This window comes from Saccopteryx leptura, chromosome 2 (assembly GCF_036850995.1).
Source record: "Saccopteryx leptura isolate mSacLep1 chromosome 2, mSacLep1_pri_phased_curated, whole genome shotgun sequence".
NCBI lineage: Eukaryota > Metazoa > Chordata > Mammalia > Chiroptera > Emballonuridae > Saccopteryx > Saccopteryx leptura.
The window spans coordinates 314,081,793-314,109,110 of record NC_089504.1 but is presented as its reverse complement, the minus strand read 5'-3'; the positions used below and the strand labels follow the sequence as shown (position 1 = coordinate 314,109,110).

At 50.1% G+C, this 27,318-nt stretch overlaps 1 protein-coding gene across 5 annotated transcripts in view; it reads left to right on the top strand.

Annotated features, from left to right (window-relative positions):
- Nucleotides 1–27,318, top strand: part of HIPK2 (homeodomain interacting protein kinase 2) — a 175,098-nt gene that overhangs the window by 97,810 nt on the left and 49,970 nt on the right. For all 5 annotated transcript variants that reach the window (XM_066362851.1, XM_066362850.1, XM_066362848.1 and 2 more), the window contains exons 3-4: nt 26,032–26,155; nt 26,415–26,534. In XM_066362851.1, coding sequence (XP_066218948.1) covers nt 26,032–26,155; nt 26,415–26,534 — 244 coding nt within the window. The remainder of the gene's footprint in view (nt 1–26,031; nt 26,156–26,414; nt 26,535–27,318) is intronic.

Below are 27,318 nucleotides of genomic sequence, written 5' to 3'. Positions count from 1 at the left end.
TTTATAAAGACCAAGATCAGTAAGGACCAGAACTGAGAGGAAAAGCTTCATGGAGGAGGGGGCTTGAGCTGTCCTTGAAGATCAGGTAGGAATTAGCAAGGCCACAAGAGGGGGCAGAGTTTATGTGTGGGCTGAGGGAGGTGTCAGCAGGAATTAGTGTGGCTGGTAGTGGACAGGAGGGTGGAGGCTGCTGGAAATGGAGCCAAGGGGGTGTGGTGGCCCGGTGGATGGCAGCGCCAGGTGATGGAGGGTCCTGATAATCAAGGAGAGGACTTAGTATACAGGGGACAGCTAGAGAAAGACCTGCAGGAACCCTGGTAGGGCCTGAATGGTAAACTTGTCATTCATTTCCAGGAAGATTCTAATTGGGATTATTTGGCAAGTGCTTTATAAGAATCGACAGCACCATCACAGGTGCTCATGTGACCCTGACAGAGCAAAGGGTGCCCAACGGATCCCGTCCGATTTCTTCCTGACATTCTCGGAGAGAGAGCTCAGCAGGGGGAGATAATAAGCACCTCTTGACCTTTATGGAGTGCTTTACTGCCAAAAATGCATTCTAAATTTCAGAATGTGGCAAGTGTTTGAAATTCTAGGAGCAAGATGGAGAAATACAGACTGGGCAGTGGTAGAGTTGGGGTGGATTTTAGCCGGTGGGAAGAACACACTCAAAGAGCATGGGTTAAAGAATTGTTCCCCTTGGAGGGAAGTCTCTTAGAGCGGGGTGCCATCTCCGAGTGAACTCAGTGAGGACATAAAAGGCTTGTTTACCGAATTTGTGAATAACACAAACTTTGAAAGAATAAGTTCCTGGATGATAGACTCAGCATTGAAAAAAATCACAGTAGAACAAAGCATAAGCCAAGCTAACCCTATAACATTTAGTAAGAATAATAGTCTTAGCATGGATTTTTTAAAAAATTACTTAATGGGGAAAATGTGAATTAACTGTAGACACTATTAAGAGACTTTGGGGTGGGTAAAAAGGGTATTTTTTTGTTTGGAGGTTTTTGGGGGGAAAGATTTTGGAGGAGATAGTTGTGTAAGAATGAGTGGTCAATATCAGGTGACTATCATGCAATCTTAGGACTGAGTTAGAAAAACACTATTAAGAATAAGGAGGCGATAGTTTCATTATCATGTTTTTGTTGTGTTACAGCTGAAACGTTTCATGTTCACTTTATGGGGGGCAGTTTTAATTTTGGCATGAACTGTGCTGGCTGAGGAATTTGGGGATGCTTGTTTGGCATGGAGGAGAAACACCTAGCGTTTCATGACAACCGTCTTAAAATGTGTCACCATGTTGCAGATGCCACAGACAGGTAGATTGATGTGCGCCCTTCCAGTGAGCACACCTGGGGAGTTCTGGGGTAGGCAGGTTTGACTAGTGAGCAGCTCCTCAGCGGGGATTTCAGCAGAGGCTCGGTGAATAGTTGTCAGGGATTCAGAAAAAAGTCTCTTAGGTTGGGTCTAGGCTTGGGCGTCGTGTGTTATCCAGTAGTGTGTTGGAGGTGGTTTGTACCAGCTCTCAGGAGCCGATTGTTAAATAACCAAGAATTTTGCGAGCTCATAGTCAAACTGTTGGTGGCTTGAAATTGACAATGGGGGCAATGTTGATACCACAGAAGTCCCCAAATATCCTGGGACCGGACCACGCCTGCCCCCAGCCAGCGTCAGTGCACCAGCATGCCAGTGGTGTTGTCCAGAATCAAGAGTGTCTGAGAAGCCGTGAACCTCCGGAACGTGGGAAGAACAGACTGGAGAAGGGGCCGTCCACGTTTGTTTCCCTATTCTGTACCCACCTCCCCTTGATGCTCAAACCACTTCCTATCTCCTGCCAAGATCTGAGGTCTGTCTGTTTCTGTCACCTGTTCTGCCAGGGAAACTCAGCCGTCTTCTGTTTCTTGGAATAATTCTTTCTTTGTCATGTATCTAAACTGTAGCTCACACAGAGGTGGCTCCCAGTCCAGTCTCGGCACTAGCCAAGAGAACTGCAAATCACAAAAGAATTCAGCCAGTGAAATAGGACTTGGAAACACCTGGGCTGTTGAGACTACGTGATATGCAGGTGCAAGGTCCAACTCATGAATGTAACAAAACCCTGTGGGCCATATGGCAGTGACAGGCCAAAGTGTGGGACTGTGTGCATTGACCTTAAATCATCCTTTGTCCCGATGCCCGATGGGCATAGAGCAAACAGTGATTTTAATTAGACTGTTTATCTCTCATTTCTTTTTAAAGGGAGGATTTGATTAAAATCTGAATCATGATGTGTAAGGGAAAAGCCAATATCCTGTGGTTAGATGTGATAGGTGCATTCAGCTGGGGTCATGCAAATTCTGAGTTTGTTCTGAGGCTCTAAGTCAAAACATTTATTGTTTTCACTTATCTGATATATCTGCTGTGTCCCATTTGAAACCTCAAAGGCTTTTCAATTTTCCCTAATGCTGCTTGTCCCTTCTCCCTCCCCTCATTGGTTTCCCAGGAGACAGGTGCGAGCATCAATGAACTGTTAGGCTGTCCCCAGGCAGGAGCTTCTGTAACTATGGAAACCCTTCCAGTCGAGTCTGCATTGCCAAACAGTGAACTGTTCATAAGTGATAAAAAGTTTTCTTGTCCCAAGAACCCATCCAAAGAGGTGATTTTTGAACTCTAAATCTTAACTATTCAAATTATAAATTTGGGAGTTGACATATGGGTGTTGGTTTTAACATGCAGTCATGTATTGTGAAGCTGTAAACAAGTCTGTTATAGAGGAGACTAAACTAAGATGAGCTATTTTCCTGTATGATGATGGATGGAGTATGAAGAGGGGTCATGCAGAAACTGGAAGATGACATAAGGTGACATGCCGATCATTTTAACCAAAAGGAAGGGCTTGAAAAGATTGTGACTGGAACAAGTACAGAAAGAATCGACTGCCATTCCGTGGTGCCTGTTAAGTCTTGAGCTGCATGAAATGCATCCCTGAGCACTCTTGTTGAGTCCAGTTGGGTCTGAATGGCCTGATTGTGATGCAGGGCAGGGAAGTGTTTAGGAAAAGGGGTCCTCCCTGGAAAGCAGCAGGCAGGGAGGGAAATGTGGACGCACCGGGCATAGAAAAGCCACCGAGCCCATGAAGGTGAAGCAAGCCCCTCCTGGCTCCCTTGCCCTTGCTGTCAGCAAAGAAACAGGGGCCCAATTGTTGTGGTCAGCCACATGCTCTTGGCCTTTACTGAGAAACATGCCCACTGGTCAACATCTAGCCTTCTCCAGCCGGGGTTTCCGGGGAGAATTAGCCGTCCTGCCCTAAGATGTCTGTCATGTGAACAAATCGGCTTCCCTCCTGGGCATCTGGGGTGCCGCCAGGGAGTCAGATAATTTCCTGTGTCCTGTGGTTCAGAGGAAGAGCCCTCCTAGAGAAATACTGGCCATCCCGTGACTGAGACTGGCCTTCCAATGTGACGTCAGCAAGCGTCTCAGCAACCTGCTGGGGTTCTGTCCGGAGAAGAGGCAGAAAGCAGCCAGAATCAAGGATACTCGCAGTTAGGAATGGGCAGGGCAAGGTCTCGGTCCATTTTGAAGCTCCTCCCACCTCGGCCCTGCCCACCAGAACTCCTATCTCGTCTCTCCTTTAATAGTAAGCCTCCTCTGTGCTTCCAAAGCCCCTCCCCTGTCAAATATCCCAATCTTGGGGTTTATGAAATAGGTATGTTCCAGAAGTCTTAGTGTGACGTTAGTTTGTATGAAGAAAAGTTTGTTTTTGCTTTTCTATTTTCTTGTGGAAATTTATGAAAATAGTTCAGTGGAATTGAGAACTCTTCGTTTATCATCACTCAGTAGTCTGGTTGTTTGTAGAGCATGCTCTGAATGACAAGAGTGCATTGAACTTATAATTAACAGTCTTTCACATAGATTGACACTCAGTTGATCTGTATCCCAGTGTATAAGGTGATCAGATAGGAATTGTTCTTACCAGTGTTACAGAGAAGTAAACTTGGGCACATAACACTTAAGTGATTCAACCAGAAACACAAAGTAGGTAAGTGGCCCAGTCAGGGATAGAACGCAGGTCTCTTGGGTCACTAACCCAGAACTCATAAAGAGTAACTGGAGGAAGGGTGGCCAGTCGCATGCTGTGAAACAAGTCACCCGGCTGCGTTTTGGGGAGCACCTATCAAACCCCAACGCTGTGTGCAGTGATGTGGGTCTTTCCTGGAGAAGAAGGTTTCATAGTTTCTCATCAGGAAGGTCACAGCTTGATTGGAGAGATGAAACTGCTACAAGTTTAATGGGAGGTGAGCCAAGGAAAAGAGAGTTCTGGAACGCTCCAAAGAAGTTCCTGGGGTAAGAATGGAAATCGAATCTTGGGTTGAGACAGGACCAGGTAACCAGAAGCCAGCAAGAGCAAGGGCCTAGCACACAGGGATTGTGGCCAGGGGTCATGTGGTCGAGGCAGGATGCTCAGGTCCTGTCTATATCTAGAGATGGGGAAGCTGACAGTGAGGCCTGGAGATCTGGACCAGTAAAAGTGAAAAATCAAATGACCAAGGTCTGAAGGGACATTGAGGTGAACCCAGGCATGGTCATGACCTGCAGTGGATGCCAAGGCAAACAGTGTCTAACAGAAGACTTTGTGTGGAAGGCAGTGGGTGAGGTGGGCATTGCGGTCTGGGGTTTGTGGTTAGAGCGGAAGCCTGGGGGAAGCATGGAGCATCTAACAGAGGGGCGAGTGGCCCAGAACTCTGAGGATGTTTGGGATTCAAACAGAAAATAGGGAGCAGGCATTTCAGAAGGAGAAAGCAGTACATACAGAAGTGTGGCATGAGAGGCACAGGTTCTGGCCTGGATAGGAGAGGAAGTTATAAACTAAACCTAGAGACACATGGGATAGGGAGGCGTGCGTGGCCGCTCTGGGACTTGGGAAGCAATTGGAAATCAGTTTTATGTGATGAGCAAATTGCTCCCAAAGAACAGAAGTGTGTGTGATGAAAGCAGTTTGAGAAACCTCTGTGGGTGGGATTGTCAAGGGGGGAAGACTCATGGCCCAAAACCAGCCCGGAGACTGTCTGTCACCTGGGCGAGGCCACGGGAGTGGTGCCATTGAGGAGGGAGAGGAAAAGGTGATGACTGTGAGGCATATGCCAAAAAGAAAGCAGAAACTGGAGAGCTAAGGGAAGAAGTGACAGGCAAAGGTGACTCTAGAAGGGTCCTCATTTTGGAGATGAAAAAATAATGGTTCTACAGGGATAATGGGTAATTTGGAAAGGAACTCCATTTTGAAGAGGCAGAAGATTATTGTCCATTTGAGGCATCCAAAGAGAGAATAAGGATCTAGAGCCCAAGGGAGGCCAGCAAAGGAAAGAGTATGGCAGGAGAAGTCAGCAGAGAGCCAGCAAAGCCCATGGTAAACCCCAGGGCGCTTTGAGTGAGCTAGACATCAGCAGAGGGTTGGTATCAATGGGAGAGGCAGCCAAGGAGGGAAGCGAAGGAGGAGGCCAGTGATCTCCAAAGAAGGAAGCCCGTCAGGGGTGATATGTGAAGGACAGTGCCTCTGGTTTCTTCAGGCTGGGCACCTCACCCAGCATGAAATCCAGGTGCTGGCCTGGTGCCCGTCTCCCTGCGCCCAGCCCTCCCAGCGCTCCTGGTTCGGAATGATAATCAATGGGTGGCTGCGTTTCTGAAGTACAAATCCAATCGTACGCTTTGAATTGAATTTGTGAATCCCTTTGGAAATGGAGGGGGGTTATGTGGACCTGACTTGGGGGTGAGCTGTCAGTGGAGACGATGGGGGAGGGCTGGGACAAGCCGTGCTCTTGGAGAGGGATGAGAGCAGGGGAAAGGAGAGAAAGGGAGTGGGCACAGGAGCCCCTGCAGTGTGGGATGAGGTGAAGCCACTGCAAGGAAGACAGGCCCCGGGTAGGCGCCACCTGCTCCTCACAGAGGCTCCCGGGGTCTCCCTGCCAACCTCCTCTGCACTGTAACTCGCAGCTTAATTTATGATAAATCTCTCTTTTGTTCCGAAGGGAAGATTAACATTTGCTTATTTATCATAAAGTTGCTTCATTTGCTCTTGATTTGTTTGCCTTCTCAGTACTTCCGTCCACTCTTCCCCTGCTCTGCATGTGTTGTGACCGTGGTCCTTGAGCTGCGTGAGGTGATTGCCCTGAACTCTTTACCTCCTGGGCACTTTGGAGTCAGTAACTGGCTCATCAGGCTAAGGGACCCTCGTCCCTGGGGACACCAACGTATCCCAGTGAGCTCCTCCTGCTAGAGAATTCTCTTCCAGGGCTCCTGGGTGCCTGTCAATCTGTCGCTGTGCGTGATCAGAAGGAAGGCATTCATAGAATCCTAGAATCACGGCGTTGGCAAGAACCCTAGAAATCACCCCGCTCAGCCTCCCACTCAGGGGATTTCTCCAGCAGCTTTTGTTTAACTTATTTTGATAGCTTTTCCCTTGACTTAAAATTGGTCCCAAAGTAAATATTGGGTGGGTGATGCAGGGAGTGGTTTGAGAGTTGATATTAGCAGGGATAGCAAGATGATCAAGCTTTTGAAAAATACAGCATTGAAATTTTATTGGACCTGTAAGAAGCCTCATCGCACTTGTCCTCCCTGCCAACTTTTCGCGCTCTGACTAATCGCTGCCCCCACTCCATGGAGACCTTGCTGGGTGGATTTATCAGGATGGGGGTGGGACCTCAGGGGACAAGATGATAGGCTCTGTCAAGCCTCAGCCCATGACTGAGCCACTGCAAGGAGTCACCCCTTCCCAAATGCAAGTCATCAGTTCCAGAGATGTGTTTTCCTGAGGTTTAACCTACAGAGCCTCATTCGTGAAGCAGCGACTGGGTGAGGACCCCATGCCCTTAAACCTGTGTGAACCCACGTGGGCCCACCAGGTCTCTGTGCCACGGGGACCCCGTTTTGCTGCTTTACCACTTGTGCTCGTACATAAACTGTCACTGCATTACGAAAGACTCTGTCTTGGGGAACCGGGGGACCATGGGTTGCTTTCCACCAACCTTTGGGAAAGCAACAAGCATCGTCCAGGTGGAAAAGTTTTGCTAAAGTAACGTAAGACTTGGAGACTTCCATCACACCAGGTCTCGGGTAATGCCAGGTTGTGCTTCTTGAAGCCGTGGTAGCTTATTTCCTGTGCTCACATCTTACCAACACGGGTCAGACCCTTACAGCATGTGGCGGCTGCACAAGACGTGTGATTTGTCCCATAAGATCTTTAAACCCTCTGTCCATTTCACAACGTGTAACTATCCCCGATACCATCTTTTCCAGTCACTCATGTTTAGGGACAAACACCCTCGTGTCTGCACTTTCCGAGGAAAGGAATCGAAGAATAACTGACTGTCGCCTCAGGGCCCAGGACGCAGGAAGGACACGTGTGCTGCGCTGTCTCGTTGCCCCTCACTCAGACCGTCCCAGCCCGGCCCGTGTCACTTCCTGTTCTCCTGAACCATCCTTGTGTTCTGCACCTTCACTTACACTGTTTGTTTGTTCTTTTAATTTATTGGGGTGACCTTGGTTTACAAAACCATGCGGGTTGTAAGTGTGCAAAACTCAACAAAACGCCATCTGCACACTGCATCGTGCGCCCACCGCCCCCAGCAAAGTCTCTTTCTGTGCCCCTTTGCCCACCCCCACCTCCCTTCTCTCTGGCTGTCAGCACACTGTTGTTGTTTGTGTCTGTATGTTATGTATATTTATGTCTTTTTGGCTTAATCCCTTCACCCTCTTGCATCCAGCCTCCTAACGGCCCTCCCCTCTGACAGCTGTCAGTCTGTTCCATGTCACTTACACTGTCTTCCTCCTCTGGACTCCCTGAAGTGTGCCTATCCCCAACGGTCATGTCATATTAAATCCCACCTTTTGGAATTCTTCCCTGTTCCTCCCAACCTGGAGTGAGTCTGCTGACGTCCACCAGTGTTTAAGCTCATTGCAGGTCAAGACTGCCTTTTCTGTGCATTGCCCGGTACTCTGTGCCCAGCACATCGTAGATGTCTACTAAGTGTTTGCTGACTGAGGGGCAGCAATCGCTCTGTTAACTTAGCCGGCATCTGACATATGTTACTTAGTCTGCGCTCATCTTTCTGTACGTGTATGCCAGTGGCTAAGCTTCTTAAGAACAGAAACCATGACTTTGTATCTCTGTCTAGTAGAGTCCTGAACACACAAGGAGCTCAACAGATACTGGTGATTGAGTTTACTGCCTAATTGCTCAGTAACGATCCCTGAGTGTGGTGTGGCGTGGCACGGGGATGTAGGAATGCATCTCTCTCCTGCTCTCCTAACATAAAACCACCTTGGGCAGCATTTTAAGCATACCAAGGCCCCCTGTCCTCCCACCCAGCCCTTGACTCTTTAGAAAGAATATTTTTTCAGAGCAAAAGGCTGTTAACATTACATTTCTCTTCGAAAAACGTGCGAAGGACCACACAGAATTGCTCAAGCACCAGTTATCCAGCGGTTGGCTAGTTAATTCCTGAGTAAGCCACTCTCTGAAAACTGATTAGAATCCTGTTTCAAATGAAGAGTTGGGAGCAGGCCAGAAAAAGGGCATATTATTGTATCTTGTAGGAGGGAAGAACCCAGCAGATCCTCGCTGAGTTACGGCGCCAGAGCCTTCCTTTCCTCTGTTATTGTAAATTACTGTGATGGTAGGAAGCCAGGTCAGCAGAGTGGGACTGCGGCATTGCTCTTCCCCTTGGCCGAGGTCTGAAATAATGAAGACCAGCATAAACGGTCGCGTGAACTTAACGTGGCATCTCTCCGACGCATGCCCGTGCTGTTTAATGTAAAGCGGAGTGATTGTTTTATCTCCCTTATTAGTTCTAACGTGTCTCCTGCTTCTAGGGCAGCTGTTGACGAAACTTTGTTTGTTTGTTTGTTTAATAAAAGAAAACTAATTTTACACCCCCTCAAAAGTCTCCAACACAGAGATTAAAAAAAATAATAGCAGTAATTTTGCTTAGCTACCCCTCTTGCCTTTCTGCCTCTGGCCTCTCTCCAAGGGGTCACAAACTCTTGTGGTGCAGAGCCAGGCTGGTAAAGTCGGTGGGCTGGTAAGGACGGGGGCAGGTGGCATGCAGGTGCGCCATTTAAGGAGACAGGGACCCAGCCCGAATTAATTGTTGCCCAGAACAAATGTGTAGTTGCCAGAAGTTCAGATTATTCAAGAGGAGCTGGAAATCCAAAGCGTTAGGAACTTTTGCCTGATTTTTAAATGTAACAAGTGATTTTAAAAAATGTTTAAGTCCTCTGCAGGCCGAGGGGTTTATGTGTCTGTGTTGAATGCAACCTGTTCCATCCTTTTAGTCCTTCCTGCCGTTGGATGCTTGGGGGTCCTGCTCAGGCATCATTTTCACTGTGACTCCTACCTTTTCAGGGGGAAGAGGGTGTTTCATTGAGTCCCATCCCGAGTGTCTGCCCCTGCAGGGAAGGGGCCAGATGGAGGTCCAGTACAGTATAGGTAGGATACTAGGCAGAGGCTCTACTAAGGCTTGTTGAAAGAACGAGTCTTCAGCTTCTTTTGCATGAGTCCTCCTCTCTTCAAGATATGCCTACATGTGCGTGTCAGTTCTCTGTCACTGCGTAACAAGTGACCTCAAAACTCAGTGGCTTACAGCACAATAAGCATGTATTATCTTAGTTTCTAGGGACTAGGGAACTGGGGAGCAATGTGGCTGGACAGCTCTGCTCACATTCTTCCCCAAGGTTACAGTCAAGTTCTCCGCGGGGGCTGCATGCATCCAAGGACTTGCCTAGGTTGGAGGAGCTCCCTTGGCGGCCCGCTGTCATGGCTGGCAAGCTGGTGTTGGTGTTTAGCAGGCATCCTCAGTTCCTTGTCATGTGGGCCACTCCACAGGACTGCTTGAGCATCCTCACAACATGGCCACCAGCTTCTCCCAGCATGAGTGATCCGAGAGAGAGTGAGGTATAGCCACAGTCTCTTTTATGACCTAGTCTCAGAGTTTCCATGACATCATTTCTGCAATAGCCCCTTGGTGACACAGGTGTGCCCCATTTGGTGTGGGAGGGTACCATTTGGAGGCTACTGTCACAGCTGTGCTCACAATACCCTCAGTCAATCCTGTTTAAACAAATGACCCAACACTGAGAGCAGTTTTGTTTGTTTTTTTTCAAAAAACCTAAAGAAATAACATGTAGTGATTCATACCTAATATCCATACCATTTACTACTGTGTTCTTGAACTCAGCGGCAGAAATAATTATCCTATTTTCATGGCCCATCTCAAACTGTCTTCCCTAAATGGCTCTAAATCATTTTTTTTTTCATTTTTGCGAAGCTGGGAACGGGGAGGCAGTCAGACAGACTCCCGCATGCGCCCGACCAGGATCCACCTGGCATGCCCACCAGGGGGCGATGCTTTGCCCCTCCAGGGCATCGCTCTGTTGCATCCAGAGCCACTCTAGCGCCTGAGGCAGAGGCCACAGAGCCATCCCCAGCACCCGGGCCATCTTTGCTCCAATGGAGCCTCGCTGCGGGAGGGGAAGAGAGAGACAGAGAGGAAGGAAAGGGGGAGGGGTAGAAAAGCAAATGGGCGCCTCTCCTGTGTGCCCTAGTCGGGAATCGAACCCGGGACTCCTGCACACCGGGCCAACGCTGTACCGCTGAGCCAACCGGCCAGGGCCCTTTTTTTTTTTTTTAAATAAGCTTAAGGTTTTTTACCTGTACCACCACCTAGAGTACCATCTGCTTTCCAGGAACTCTTTTCATCACTGCTTACCTCTGCTGTGTGAGTGTTTCTTCTTCTCCTGTTTCCTCAGTTGCCTGAGATGACCCTTCCCTGCTGGACGTAATGTTTTTTAAAGATTTGAAAGGAAAATCCCCAATACGTAGTCTCCTGAACAAAGAGGACATATTAATATTTTTATATTAATGCTTTGATATATTAATAGCACCTGTGAAGACAGCCCCCAGAGTTCCCCTCGGGCCCTCTGGCCTGGTGGGAGAGGGTGTCAGGGAGAGGGGTCGCTCTGGTTCCTGCCAAGGTATCCACTCCTGTACCTCCTTTCCAGCCTCCACACCCCAACTCAAACAGCAGGACGGAGTGGGCGCTTGCTGGTGCTTCTAGTGACACACACATGCACACCACACACACACCACACACACACACACACACACACACACACACACACACACACACACCCCTGCAAGTTGCACTGGCCTCCTTCATGAATACTGTTAGAACTCGTTTTAACCAGATTTCGCCTGGATAAAAATGTTAAGGGGAAGGAAAGGTGCCCCACTGTGATTTCCCTTAGGGAAATTCCCACTGGTAGCTAGTTCTTATTTGTTCGATAAACAAAACCTTAAGGCTGGGAATTGAAGGTCAAACAAGCAGAACCCACGTGGAACATTTGCCTGTGCACCTGGGGAAGGGGGCCAGCCTCACCCCCCCCCCATACACACACTCTGCCTTGGCAGTGGTCACGGAGCCAGGGCGTTGGCAAATGGAAATGAAATGTATAATTCATGAGGCCAAGGTGGCGTGCAAGCTGCGGAAGGGGGGGTGGTGATTACGGAATTGAGGAATGAGGCTGCAGTGCGTTAGTAACCTTTCTAGGTTAGAGGCTGCCGTGATAGATGGCCGGCATTGTTCTCTTTCTGACCTTTTTCTGAACTTCCCCTTAGAAGAACAGAGGAAATACAGTTCTGCCTTTTCCCATATTGTTTTTGAGTAATACCTTGGGATGCCAGCTTTTTAGCAGTTTCTGTTCTTCCGTTTGGGGTTTTGCTTCCCCTAGAAAGATCTAGTCACTAACCACTTTACCCCAGTATTAATGGGAAACACGGAGGCGGCACACATATTTGTCCATATTGAACACAGAATGCACAGGGGAGGAAAATGCCCATGCAGCACCCTTCCCCTCCCTTGGCTGTCCCCTTCCCCAGCCCAGCAAGCTGGTCCTGAGCATGGCCCTCGAGGGTGATGCAGACCGCTGATAAGAAATGTGGGATGTGGCGTTCAGCAGGAGGGATCGCGGAACCAACGGTGGACCCTGAGCTCGGGCTTGCAGAACAGAGTCATTTTAACCAGATGTCAAGGTGCATATGGGAGTGACGCTTGCTCACAGTTAAGCTACTGGTGCTGTCCTAGGGGGAAAGCAATAACAAGGCTGGCGGGCGTGTGCCTTTCCTCTGTACAACCCGAAACACGCGTCTTGTGCCCTCCGTCTTCCCCTTCACCACACTGGTTTACAGGTCTGAACTTGAGTCCCTGGTGATGGCCGGTGATGGCCCGTCACAGTTGGGCTCTGCGATCCCCAGGAAGTCCGTCAGCCCCTGGGAAGTCAGGGAACCTGAGCAGAGGGAAGAGGGGAAGACTCCTGTCTGATCTGCACACAAGTAAGCATCGCTAAGGAGTCAGGCAGAACTTAAAACTGAATCTAGAGTCAAATCCCTGGGTTATTTAGGGTTGTTTTTTGTTTCTTGCAAAACAAACTTGTTTTGAGGCTGAACGAAAAGGAACTAGGCAGTTCTGTGTCAGAGCCTTTCAAAGTGGGGACAGTGCAGGTCAGCTCCATCCAGCTGGTCGATGCCGATGGAGCAAGTGCAGAGCAGCCGTAGGCTGCAGGCCGGCAGCGGCTGAGCACGTCCTTAGGAAACACGTGTGGCCTCTGTCTTCTCGGGGAGCCTTTGATCCCCTGGGGAGCCCAGGGCAAGCCCCAGCACATATGTACAAAGACCCAGTCTCGCAGCTGGCCTTTGTGGGGGCCAGCCCAACCAGCCGCCATTCAGCTGCCTTAAATGAGGTTTCAAAACTTCTGTCCTTGGGCAGAAAAGAAACCGAGCCCTTCACACCAGCCATCACTGCCTTTCTTTCAAACATTTAATTGCTCATGGGGTTTTGGGGTTTTTTTTTAGTTGAAATTGTTTAAATCTCTCTAGCTGCCTCCTCTCTTCCACACTCCACTTGTTCTTTCTTCCTTCATCTCCAGATAAATAGTTTCTTCTCATTCACTTCTCAGCTTATATATGTTTTTTAAAGAGACAAACACCCTGTGTCAGGGCTTCTCCCATTAAAAATAAATAGAGCTTTATCGGTTTCTGTTCAGATGTCTCCATGGAAATGCCCCTCATCAGAGAAGAACTAGAAAGAGCCTGCTTGCTCATACCCCCTTCTCTTTCCTTAAAATAAATATACACATGCATACATAAATAAGCAAATAGTAAGAAACCCGTTTTCATGTCTTCCCCAGGTAATCGCTTCAGTTCAGTGAACATCTGGGTGTTGAGCGTTAGTGCGTAGTGGTAGGAAAGGGTGGTGACTCCACAGCCTCGCCCACTTCATGCATGAGAAGCATGACAGCAGGTGTCTGTGGCTGACCCCTCCCCCCCCCCACCCAGCACTGTACTGGGTGCTGTCAGGTGTGCAGAGAGAAACAGGGTGCAACCCGCTACCTCGAGATGCTTCCAGTCCTGGTGAGAAGCTGATGCTAGGTTCTTCTCATCTTAAAATAATAACTCTCAGTGCAAGGATGAGTAAAAGAGCTAAACTGACTGTAGATATGTTGCAGGAACATAAAATAACAGAGCGCTTCTCGGGAGAGTTCCGGAAGAGGCGAAATTCTCCCAGAGGCAAACTGGTGGAGGATGGGGGGGCCTGGGGGTGTCCAGGGGCCTCATCCAGACCACTCAGTCCCTCACTATCTGCTTCCTTACCGCTCCCTCCTCCCTTCCTTTCTCTCTTTTCTTCCTTCCTTTGTACTTTACCTCCTAAGTTCCTGCTGACATGTGGCAACTCCCTGACTCCACACACTGCTTAGCTCATTTGGCTAGAATAGTGTTCAGTGCACAAGAGAACAAAATGAACTTTTAATCTCATTTGCCGAGGCTTGCTCCATTCCAAAGGCGTGTTCGAGAGTCCCGGCTCCTGGGTTATAAAGAGGCCCCATTGTTAGGATGAGAAAAGCAGATTATGGGAAGAGGGAGCTTGTCTGGGGACAACTGACTCTCCTTCCACGGACAAAAACATCCCCCGGGCTCTGCACCACAGATTGGGTGGATTTCTCACTGTGAGGTTCAGCGACTGTCCCCGGTGGGGGTTCATCTCTGTCCCATGGGAGGGACGGTTCAGACGTCTTTCAGAATGTCTGCTGCACTTTAGCGCCCCCTAGTGTGAGCTGTGAAGAGCCAGCTGAATTTTTCCTCCGTGACCCAAGCGCAGGACAGCCAACTTGGATTTGTTGTTGCTGTTTTTCCAGCTCCTTTAGGAAAAGTTGAATATTGGAAGGTTTTCCCTAAATAAGCTGCCCTTGGCCGAAGAGCTGGAATGTATGCCCATTTTGTTTGGCAAATCTCTCTTGTTCCTAACTCCTGCTGGAACCAACAACCGGCCTCCATGGGAGCTCCCTCCGTGTCCTGACTGTGACAGGTCCTAACGGGCCACGGTCAAGTCCACGCTGCAGTGCTTCCTGCTGTGGGATTGGGTGGAGGGAGCGTCCTCAGCCCTGTTCTGCAGGTTTGGTTTCCAGGGAAAGGCAAGACCATGTGCACTTCCCTGGAGAGCGAGGCCAGCCTCCTCCACCCGGCTCTTCTTACCGCACTCATGCCTGCCTGCTGGGAGGCAGGACGTGTCCTGTCCTTCCTGGGTCGGAGCTGGCTCCATCGGCCAGGGTGGCCCCAGGCTTTATTTGAGACCTTGCTTAGGTAGCGTATTAGTGGTCGTCAGACCTTCTCTCTCGGCAATTCCCTATCACAGAGCGGGAGACCTCTGAGCGTCTAGGAACATCCTGTGGCCGCAATGGAAATTCACCCCCCAACGTGTGTTTGGCATCTTGACACGCTGGGTTCTTTTTCACAGCTCAGGTTTCTGGCTTCTGCTCTCTCTAGTCGGTGACACCAAATGCATCTCCCTTTCAAAGAAGGAGCAGGTTCCCATCTCTCGTCTCAGGCCATCCATCATCCGTAGAGTCCCTCATGAGTTAGCCCCACAAGCCGCAGGACAGGGTGGGGCCGTCTGGAAAAGGGAGGACCTCCAGGAGGAGCCTTGTTTCTGTGGCAGTTCACTTGCCAGGTGCTGGGAACTCCCGGGCTTCCCCAGCACAGGCACAGGGACCCCTGGCAGGGAAGCAACAGGGTTCTTCAGCCTTGTGTTGGTTCATTTTATCATTCCTCCAACAAACACTTTTGAGTACCTGCTGTGAACCAAAGCTAAAAATGTTCACCGGTGAGCAGTTTTACATTTAAATCGATAACGTTGCATGTAAGTAAGTGACATTACTTTCTTAGTAAGCTTTTCTCTGGGGTGAGGGTGAGCCTTGAATTAATTGATTAGTGTGAAAGAGGCTGGCCTTTTTCCCCAGCCCGAGGTCTCTCATGCACTCGGCAGGTGGGTGACGTATCACTGCTCCGAATAAGGTGACGGTGCCACATTCCCAGCCGAGCCACAGGAACTGAAATACCAAACTCTCTCCCAGTGCAGAGAAAAGAGGGGCTTGGGACGCTGAAAGGTGACAGCAGGTGACAGTGTGGCTCGGGTCAGGCCTTCCTGGTGCCAGTGGGCTTCTTGGGGAAGCTCTGAATGCACAGTTGCAGTGCTCAGCTCCACTCAGCAGACTCACAACAAAGCAGAAGGGAAACAGTCGACAAGAGGAACTGAGAAGAGCGTATGAGGTGCGTCTCCTGTCTCATGCAGCCAGGCCGTTGTTTTCCCAGCTCCAGGCCTCGGTGCCGAGCTGCAGCGGGGCAGGGGGGCAGGGCCCAGCGGGGCTCAGAGTCCGCATCACTGCTGTGCACACACCCACCCCGGTGCGGGGCGGGAACGGGAGAAGGGCTCTGTAATGCCGACCCTGTTCTGTTTCCTCCCCCAGCTGGTCGGTTGTGACACGGGTCGCCATTTTCTGATGATACTAAACTAGAATATGTTTTTGCCTTGTGCACCTCTTTGTGTGTGTGTGTGTTTAATCTTTCACAATAAAAATAAAGATTTAAAAGACTTTTTAAAAATAAATGGGAACAGTATGTCTGTAGAAAGAGTTGCCCTGGCCGGTTGGCTCAGCGGTAGAGCGTCGGCCTGGCGTGCGGGGGACCCGGGTTCGATTCCCGGCCAGGGCACATAGGAGAAGCACCCATCTGCTTCTCCACCCCCACCCCCTCCTTCCTCTCTGTCTCTCTCTTCCCCTCCCGCAGCCAAGGCTCCATTGGAGCAAAGATGGCCTGGGCGCTGGGGATGGCTCCTTGGCCTCTGCCCCAGGTGCTAGAGCGGCTCTGGTCGCAGCAGAGCGACGCCCGGGAGGGGCAGAGCATCGCCCCCTGGTGGGCAGAGCGTTGCCCCTGGTGGGCGTGCCGGGTGGATCCCGGTCGGGTGCATGCGGGAGTCTGTCTGACTGTCTCTCCCCGTTTCCAGCTTCAGAATAATACAAAAAAATAAAAATAATAAATTAAAAAAAAAAAGAGTTGCTGTGTATAGATACACGCAGAAGCCTGTGGTTGTAGTTCCCTGGCTGACAGGTGCTTGTCCAGCCCTGCATTGAGCACATACTTTGGCGAAAAGTATGAACATGAAAACAGGTAATACTCTAGTCCTGCAGGTGTTGGGAGGCACGACCAGACTCTCTCAGCAAACTTGGGTTCTATGGTAAAGGTGCCAGAGACAAAACCGGGAGACACAAGGCCACCAGGCTGGGACAGGCAAAGTAGGCATAGCACACATCGAGAGGGTAAGGAATTACAGGACAGTGTGAGTAGCTTTGCAATGACTCACTGAGGGGTCCACACTGGTTCTTCTTAGGACATTTCTCATTGAGGATTTTATTGGCTAACATCAGATTATATACTGGACATCTTAAAACACCAGCATCATTAGAAGCCTTTGGAGGTTATAGGCAGGTAAGTTCAAAATCCAATCATATGTGCATACCAGCAAAATCTTACTCATATCCAAGATGTTCATTACCAATATAAATTAAAAGGAACCTGCCACTCTGGTTTTAACATGATACTGCAGGTGGTCAGTTGAATCGAGGAAGCCAGCTTCCTTTGGGAGACCATCCAGGTGTGGCTTAGGAATGATGTCAACATCCAGGCCAAACTGTGATTACATATAATCAGCCTTCCATATGGAGCGTTTCTCTTGGAGATACTCAGGGCAGAATTATGGGGGAGGGTCCGGAATGACCCTCATCAGCATGGTTTTATGGTCATCAGCAGTGGTCCTCAGGAAACCTCAGAGCATCTCTGCAGCGGCTTTGCTGAGTGTGGAACATCACATCACACTGGGACCACCCACAGGCCCGCGTGGGTGGCCTTCCCAGCTCTCTTGGGAAGTCAGAGCCTTGCTTCTTTGCCATAGCTCTCTCTCCTCCACAGGCCTTCTTCAACTTATTACAGGGCAAAACTATTCTTCTGGGAGTGTGTCTAGAGATCTTAGGGTCCCCAGTGTTTGATTAGGCCGCTACAAGAACAGTCTCCTTGTCACCTTGGCTCACTGCACACTGACTATTCATGGGTTCCTGGTCACCCTCAGCCTGTGGTTCATTCCAGGAACTCCAGCTCTGGGTCCCTTTGTCCTTCTCATCTACCCCTATCAAAGACAAAGCTACTTCCCTCTGTCTCCTGTTCAACGAGGAAGTTTTATCTTTCAAGAGCCAACCTCAGGCTGGCCTTCAATGATCCAGGCCTCAGTCAGTATTTAGATCTCCACGCAGACCTTCCCAGACGTGGTGTGAATCTGCCTCTTAGGGGTGGTCACAGGGTGTGTCCTCTCTCCATCTGGCTGCCCTGAAGTGTCCCGCAGTACTCTCCCTTCTGGCCATCTCATATCCAGATCCGTCGGGCTTTGGGTCCAATGTCTCTGAAATCGCCTTGTCTAGTCTATGGATTTCTGCTGTTTCTGGGGTCCTGTTTTGCTTTGAAGGATTCCCTTGCCTCCAGCTCTGGGTCACCAGCTCAAATAGTGGCTCGGAGCTCGTGTCAGCATTTCCAAATCTGCTATTTTTACAGTGGAACCAAACATAAGATTTAACAACCCATCTGAAATACAATTTTACATTTCAATTGCCTCTGCCCCAACCATCCGGAGGTTACTTTCAATCTACATATATTTGTGGGAACGGGCTTTCCACCGCACTTCAATTCGAGTGTACCTTACAACACCAGTGATTATAAAATACCACAGACTAATAGAGTGTCTTGCTTCCAAGGAGTTCAAACTGCTTTATAATTCTACCAACCATAATTTATCTTCATAAGCCGCTGGAGAGACAAGGGGAAAAAGCAAGATTCATAATCACATTTCATAGATGGTGAAATAAAAACTCAGGAGAAATTGAGTAACATTCTTCCAGAAATGCATAGTCCTTCCTGTGCTCTCTGATTAGGGTTCCAGATTTATTGCTCAAGTTAGGAGTGGCTGTGAACCTTGAACTTATTTTATTAGCATACTGTGCCAATGATCGAGGCAATGACTCTGGTCTTATACTTGGCCGGGAGCTGGGGTGAGCAAGAAATGTACCATGCAAGGGAATGCGGAGTTAGGGCCATGCTTCCCTGTGCAGGGCGGGCGTGGGGGGCTGTGGACAGGCAGCTTTCTTTCCTAAGGCTGGGTTCCTTGCTACTTGGTTGTTGGTTATTAATCTTCATACCTTTTTTATACAAATAAATGAAACAAAAAGTGTTTTAATGTGTATGTTTTAATATATTTAAATGGTTGTCCTAGTATTTCAACATATAAAGAGGAAAATGGCCTTTTAAAATGATGCGCTTGGCCCTGGCCAGTAGCTCAGTGGATAGAGCCTCGGCCTGGTGTATGGACGTCCCAGGTTCAATTCCTGGTCAAGGCATACAGAAGAAGCTTCCCCCTCCCTTTCTCCTATCTCTCCCTGTTCCCCTCCCACAGCTACTTGCTCAGTTGGTTCAAGTGTGGCCCCAGGCTTTGAGGCTAACTTGGCTGGTACTCGAGCATCAGCCCCTGATGGGGTGTGTGCTAGAGTCTGCCGTACTATCTCCCTTCCTTTTACCTTAAAAAAAATGATGCCCTTTATATAACTGTTGTGCAATGGACTTAGACCTATTATAGAGAACTGATTGAATATTTGTTGATCACCTGCTCCACACTCAGCTCAGGGCTGAGAGTTTCCTGCAGCGCTCTGTTTAATTTCATCCCCAGAGCGGCATCAGGAAGCAGGTGCACAGCTGAACCTGACCATGCTCACATCTCTCCATTGAACATGGGGCTCCCACTCAGCTGTGTGGTCTCTGACCTGTGCTGGGGGCCGCTGCCTCACAGGGTCGCATGACCTGGACATGATCTGGGAGCGCCCGGTCAGTTGTGCACCCACTAGGAGAGCTAGTGGAACAAGATACCGAAGTTTCAATAACTGATGTGTTGGAAATGGCAGGTGTTCCTCTTCTTTCTATAGAAAACTAGAATTTTCGGTGTCTTGCTGTGGGAATGTTGAGAAGGGACAGTCTCTCTCTCTCTCTCTCTCTCTCTCTCAGGTGCAAATTTTGTCTGACACTTCATGTATGTTTAAAGTATTTTTGACGTCCCGAAATAGCAATGAGGAAACCATAAGATGATTCCGTGGGGTGGCGAATGCAGGATGAGTCATTAACAGAACTCGGGCGACTCCGAGCCCAGTGGGACAGGCCGTTTCTCAAGCCAACAGCCCTACCTGCTGTATAACTGAGCTAAGAACAGGAAACAGCCCCTCACTCCCCTAGAAGAAACCAAAATGTGATTAAAAAAAAAAAAAAGCAGACAAACTTTGAAATAGAAAGGCCAAGTAGTCTGCCTCTTATCACAGGAAGTGTTGCCAAGGAGACGGTGCCAGTTTCAGGGCTGCAATGGAAAGATTCATTCCTTCTACAATGTTTAGTGAGTACCTAGCTGGCCCCACGCACTGTGCTAGGCACCGGAGATACAGCGGTGATATGGCAGGGTGGGCAGGCCTCCCTGCCCTGTGCCCGGAGGCCACCCCCACCATCTACTCACCAAGTCTCAGCTCTGAATTTGTCCCAGGCAGCCCTCCCTGCTTTGTGTCCCCTGTCCCCGTCAGCTCCTTCCACATACTGGGCACACCTTGGCCTGCTGTGGGCATGCTGTTGCCTCCGACTAGGTGCTGAACCCCTGGAGATGCCACAGGGTCTGGGTTTGCTTTCACTCTTCAGCACCCAGCACAGCACTTAGGAAATGGCGATTGGGTATCCAAACACGTGAGTGAATGAGTAGAGCTTGAACCAAATTTTGGCTTAAGACTAACCATTGGGCCCTGGCCGGCTGGCTCAGTGGTAGAACGTTGGCCCAACATGTGAAAGTCCTGGGTTCGATTCCTGGCCAGGGCACACAGGAGAAGCACCCATCTGCTTCTCCACCCTTCCCCCATCTTCTTTCTCTCTATCTCTCTTCCCCTCCCTCAGCCAAGGCTCCATTGGAACAAAGTTGGCCCGGGTGCTGAGGATGGCTCCATGGCCTCCACCTCAGGTGCTAGAATGGCTCTGGTTGTAATGGAGCAACACCCTAGATGGGCCGAGCATCGCCCCCTGGTGGGCTTGCCAGGTGGATCCCAGTCAGGCGCATGTGGGAGTCTGTCTCTCTGCCTCCCCACTTCTCCAGAAAAATACAAAAAAAAAAAAAAAAGATTATTGGGAAGAACAGTTCCCTCGTCACTGCAGAGTAAATAAGCTTAGCAGCTGCACGTAGCATGTGCTTCTGAACAAAAAAGTGGATTCATGCTCCATTATCCTAGGCTTGACTTTGAACTTCCAGGAGCTCAGAGCCTTATGGACTAGCAGAGCAGGCGGCCCAGCATCTGACAAATCACAGCAGGATGGTCTTCAACCCCCAGAGGATTGCTCTCCCCCCCCCACACACACACACACTCACAGAGGTGCCTTCCTCCCCTGGGGGCTCCAGGCCTGGAGATTGACATTCAGAGGGCACCTGCTAGGCCAAGCTTAGGCTCTAAGGTTAGGGAGCCCCTACCCTGCCCTTCAGAAGGTTTAGCAGGGGCCAGACATGCGCAGCACATGCATTTAGAACAGCAGGTGCTCGATTAAGATTTATTGGGCTGATCTGGTTATTCATGTCTGTATCTTCACCTGTTGCACCACAGGTGGGCAGTGCACGTCTGAGTTAGAAAGGGGGAGGGAGGTGAGCTACATCAGAAATATGATCCGTTTGTCCTGGGTACAGAGAATAGGACCCTTTCCTGGGCATGAGGGTGAGTTTCAGGGGAGGTTGGAGAAGGTTGAAACCAAAGGCAAGAGACCAGACCGGGGGGGGGGGGGGCGGATTGAAAAGGTCGGTCAGGCTCAGAGCCGCAGGAGCTGAGTAGGGTGGTGTCTTCAAGAAAGAGTCAAGGCAGAGGTTCTAGAGGGCTAACTCTCGGAGTCCCTCCACTATCCGGGTGTCATCTCCGACCCCTCTGCTACTCTCTTTGGCTTGTCTTCTGTAATTCTCTCGGGAGCCACACCTAAGTGTGGTCTGACCTTCCGCTGCAGGTGCCCTGCTCAGGTGAGCGTGGGCTGCACGTGCGTGCCCATCTCTGGGCCCACGCCTGTGGTCCCCACCTGCGTGGAGCCTGCGCTTGCTCCGGCTAAGCCCTGCCCCCTCATGCCCAAGCTTCCACCACCCCCCCACCATGAAAACTTGCCCCTCCCACTCTCCATTGTTTGTGCTGCCCTAGAACTTTCCCTCGGAGTCCCGTGCTTTACCGCTTTCTTACATTTAATAAAGGTCCATTCAATCAACAATTTCTTATTGATGGAGCGGCTACTAAACACCAGGCGCTGCGCTGCCCTCGTGGACTTAGCGGGCAGAAGGAGACCGTAAGCAGGTTACTGGGCGTGTGCTGCAAAGTGGCCTTTACGGCATTGTAGATGGGAACTAACTGTCCGAGGAGGCCGGTCTGGGGCGGTGACAGTTAAGCTGAGGTTCAAAGGAGAAAGAGGAGGCAGCCGTCTGAGAGCCAGCGTTGGGGGAGAGCTTCTGAGGCAGAAGCAAGCACATTGCGTGAAGGCTCCAGGTCCGGAAGTGGTTTAGATATTCTGGAAATCGAAAGGAAACTGAGTGGACTGGAGCTGTTTGAACTAGGAGAGTGGACTGACGTGGCAGAGACCTGGGCAGGGCCATGGGAGGGATTAGATTTTATCCTTAGTGGGGGGCTTTGAATGGCTGAAAGCCAGGGCACATGTGGCCTGTTCACTTCGGCAGCTTCATAGAGAGGGGATTGGAGGAAGGCAGCAAGCACCAGGTCGGAAGCTCCGGGCGAGACAGGGTGGCCCCGAGCCAGAGTGGTCGCAGCAGAGGTGGGGAATCGGGCTGATTTGAGACACGCTTCAGAGCTGGCCTCGTTGCTGGATGGGTTGGTGAGGATGAAGGGAGAGAGAGAGGGGAATCCGAGCTCATTCCCATGAGCAGCCCGGGTGGGATGGTGGTGATTTCACTTAGGGAAACAGGAGGGCAGAGGGAGGGATATGTTGGGGGAGGGGGGGGTCAGGGGAGGGGAATCCCTCTTTCACATACGAAGTGTGAGCTGGTTGTGAGACATTCCAGTGGAGATGTCAGGCCATCAGGACATAAATCTGGAACCTAGAGAGGTTCAAGGTGGAGAGAGACATTTGGAGATACGAATGGAATTTAAACCTGTGGGTGTGGATGGGAATACTGTGCCTGTCTCCTCGGGGTATGGGAACCTGTGCTACCAAATGCGTGGCTTAGGACAACAGATGCTTATTTTCTGGAGGTTGGAAGTCCAAAATCAAGGTGTCGGCAGGGATGGACGTGCCCTCTGGAGCCTCTAAGGGAGGATCCTCCCTGGTCCTTTCTAGCTTCTGGTGGCTGCAGGCATTCCTTGACTTGTGACAGCATAACTCCAGTCTCTGCATCTGTCCATCCATCTTCACGTGGCCATCTTCCCTCTGTGCCTGCGCCCATGTCCCTCCTCTTATAGAGACACCCGTTATATTGGACTAAGGACCCACTCTGCTCCAGTGTGACATCCTCTCAACTAATTACATCTTCAGTAACCCCGTTCCCAAAGGTCACATCCTGAGGTACCGGGGATTAGGACGTCAACATGTCTTTTGCGGGGGACACAATTTAACCCATGACAATGACCTAGAACAAGGATGAAAAGAGAAAAGAGGGGGTCCTAGAACTTCATCATCATTTAGCAGTTGGACAGAGGACAAGCCACACACAGGAGGCAGGGAGGACACAGGTGCGTGTGGTACCTGCAAACGAAGGCTCGGTGCTTCAGAACTGGAGGGAATGGTTGACTCGGAGAAAGAAATATGGCTTTTGGGCCCTAGGGCCAAGCAGCAGCCCAGTGGACGTGGCAGCGTGGTCACCGCTGATCTTGACCGGTGCTGCCCAGGAGTGGAGCGGAGGGCGGGAGCCCAATTAGAGCAGGTGAGAGGGTGATGGAGGTCACTCTCCAGGAATTTAGCTCCGGTGGGAGAACAGAGAGCTGGGGCAGCCATGTGGGGAGACGGAGGGGTTCAGGAAGGTTTGGTTTTGCTTTTGGTGTGTTCTGTTCTTATAGTTTTCTTTATTATTCTTTTTAACGGGGGGATGCTAGAGCATGTGTGTGTGCTCAAATTAACTCTACTTTCGTATCTGTGTGTTTACACCTGGTGTTTTGTCATCAGCTTCAGTGGTCACGTGTTTCTGTTGCCTTCCCATCATTAGGGCCCCTTCGGGACAGGACTGTGCCTTCTATTTCCTTTGTCTCCCAGCCACCTAGCCTGACATTTGTTGGTTGTGGTTACAGCAAGAAAAATACTCTGTTGTCCCTATCGTGGCACTGTCCAGTGAACGTTGTCATTTCATTTCCTAATGGAAAAAGGGACTGACAGAGATTTTCCCAGGTCCTGCTCACGAGACACCAGCCAACAAAACCACCATCTGGTGTTTCTAGCCAAAGACCATCACCAAGGTGCCCTTGGCATGACAGTCTCATCTGTCAGATTCTGCCTGGCACATCATCCAGGGACAGAAACTGGGAAATGGGTTTCCAGAGGTTCCACGCGGCCTTCTTAGGGGCACAAGAACCATGAGAACCGCTGATAAACTGATAGGAAGGGCCGCCCGGTGCTCACGTCCAAAGATGTCCCCAAGGAACCAGACCAGCCTGTTCAAATGACACGCCTAGAGAGGAGCGTGTCAGCCACCGCCAAGGGCAAAGGTACAGGTGACAGGAATATGAGACAGAGGTGCAGAGATGCGTGATCAGGAGTCAGGCGCCTGCCAAGGGAGGGGCTCCTCGGGACCAACACCAGGACTCTTATCCCTGAGAGAGGCCTGAGTCTGTGCAGGAGGGGAGCAGGTGGACACGTGAGGGCAGGGAGGGAGCAGCTCCTGGCACATGTCGTAAAACATGTTGTCTCCATAACGTTCTCTTCAAATACTGCTTCTAAAGGATGTGGTCTTTTTCAAATAGAGCAAAACCATCTCTACAGAGATTGCATTGCTAGAGGGAACTTGCAGTAATCTCATCGGTTACACACAATGATCAGGTGGCTCTGGGAGGCCTGGTGTGTGTGGGCACACCAGACACGGTGACCTAGGCCAGTGGTAGGACGAAGACCCCACGACACAGGCCACCCAGTGCGTCAGTGGCAGGGGACAAGAGCAGTCTCCATGTTCACACAAACGGTCAGCAGCCAGGACTGGAGGAGGCCAGGACCAGAGAGGACAGAACACTGGCAGCTGAAGATGCCTGGCAGGGAGGGGACAGGGACAGGACAGGCCCATTAAGTGGCCCCCAGGCAACAAGCACCTGGCACAGTGCCAAATACTCACCTGGAAGGAAGTGAAGAAACTCCTTTTTACATACGAAAAATTAAGATTTTTGTAACAAGACGTTTTGGTTTGGGTTTTGCTTGCTCAGTGCTGTTATATGGAGAAAAAAAGATGAATTATGAGAGCAACTTTATAGGAGCGAAGTGGGGAGATGCTTTTTCAGGGAGGAGAAAGCTCAAAGCTCTAAGGCAAGTAGAGGTATCTCTGATCACACCCTTCCTCCCTCCTCGAACTAGGTGGATGGAGAATCCAGACAAGGGGCGCCCCGTTCGCTCACTCCCTCACCAGGCTGCCAGAAGGCTAGGGGAGCAGCATCTTCCTTCCTTCCTTAATCCATTGGGAAGTTTTTAGAGGAAACAAGTTAATCTGATGCATGTCATGATCAGCCGAATGCCTTTGAGCCACATTTTGAAAAACACAAACTGGTGTTCATATCTCCTACTGTGAGCTTGGTTCTCTCCAAAATGTCCCCCTACCTAATTATGACAGATTCTTAGAAAAGAAGATGCGCCCTGTGGTCTCTTTGGTTTTGATTACTGACGACATGTGCTGAGTCTGGGTGACTTCCTTCAGGAGCTCCGACAGGTAACCTTATCAATCATGTGAAGGGACGGAGCTCCTACAGTCAGGACCCGGTGTGTAGTATGATTCTGATTTACATCAGACGATGTGTTCATGAACATGGTTCTATAGTGGTAATATTAGAGAACTTTTTAGGAGATGAACTTTTCATTAGCTAATGACAAAAAGGTAGTATTTCCTTGGAAAAGTAGGAAACAGTCTCCTAAGAAAGGGATCACTGGCAAGAATGGGTATCGGATTTCATCCTGTTATTCTAGGGGGAGGCAACTTGCTTTATAAAAATATATTATTGAAAATAGAATACCTGTAGTTTATAATTCCTTCATAAAACCTGAGTGTGCCCTAAACGTTGGCTTCCTGAGTTTGGGGGTACCAAAGAGAACTCCTGAGTGCCTCGAGCGTGGCTCTCACTTAGCTCACCTGGTTGGAGTGTGACGGTAATGGAGTTGGCCGGTATGGGTCCCTCTCGGTCTGTTCTGGAGCCACAGACAAGCCAACTGGCGGCTCCCGGCTGATGGGGAGGACCGAGCCTGCAGCATGGTTGGAGAGCTGCAGGCCCTTTAGGGAGGGGGTCGGTGCTGGCACCTTGGGTTTGACAGATCGGATTTCACATAGAATTCATACCCAGATAGCTGCCTGTGTTCCTAACTTGCTAACGCTCTCTTCCATTCCTTTCCAGGGCCCCGGAGATCATCCTTGGTTTACCGTTTTGCGAGGCAATTGATATGTGGTCGCTGGGCTGTGTCATTGCAGAGCTCTTCCTGGGCTGGCCGCTCTATCCAGGCGCGTCAGAGTATGACCAGGTGGGTCCGGGCAGCACAGCCACCATGCCAGTCGCTCGTGTTTCATCTGGACCAGCCGTTCATTTGAAACATGACACGTGGGAGAGGTGATGGGCTGTTATGTCATCTCCCAAGCCTTGCTTTCCTCTCTCTCTATTCCACCTTCTTCCCCCCTTTTTATTTTTCACTTCTTTCCTTCCCCATAACACTCTCTTTCTCAAAGGCACCATATGCACAGCGGCAGGAAACGCCCTGACCTCATTCTCATCTTTTCTTGCAGATTCGGTATATTTCACAAACACAGGGTTTGCCGGCTGAATATTTATTAAGCGCAGGAACAAAGACAACTAGGTTTTTCAACCGTGACACAGACTCTCCGTATCCCCTGTGGAGACTGAAGGTAGGGAGAGCGTCCCCTCTGTCCCTCACCAGTGTGTGGCACCCAGAGCAGAAGGGCGCGGGCCGGGGCATTGTGGGGACATCGTGGGAAGGGTGGCTGTTGTGATACGTGGTGTGGGTGAATTTCAGTTCAGAAGCACCACTTTGCTTGCCCAACTCTGATCGCTAAACTCCCGGGTGTACTCAGGTAAACCATGATGACCTGTCTGGTTTGTGTAAAGAGGGGAATGAACTGCCCCAAGGAGCCCCAGGCCCAGAGGGAGTTTGCACACATGTCCTCATCATAACTCCCTGTTCCTGGGAGGAGCAGAGCATAGGAACTTTGATGCTGCCTGTGGCAGAGGGCCCGGGGGGCCCTTGAGCCAGGCCCCGCAGGCTGAGGAGGGTCTTCCAGGCGAGGGACGCAGCCCGTCCAGGAGGCCCGCCGGCCAGGAGGCCCGCCGGCCGGCAGGTGGTGCAGCGCACCGTTGCACACCGTGAGCTCGGGTGGTTTCACTTCAACAGAAACAGATTTTGCTTTCGCTTTTATCTACACCTGGTAATTAAAATTAATGTATTTTCCTGGGAAGGAGAAAACAATGCCAGTCTTAAGTATGTTTTATGTTCATTTTAGGTGCTTTTTTTTTTTTTTTTGGCAAGACAGTGGGCGGGTGTTTTGTTTTTCTGTTTTATGGGGGCAGAAACCACAGCCAAATTGTAATACGATATAAAGATAATGTGTGGAATCTAATGAACAAAATAAACAAAATAGAAATAGATGCATAGATACAGAGAGCAGACTGGCA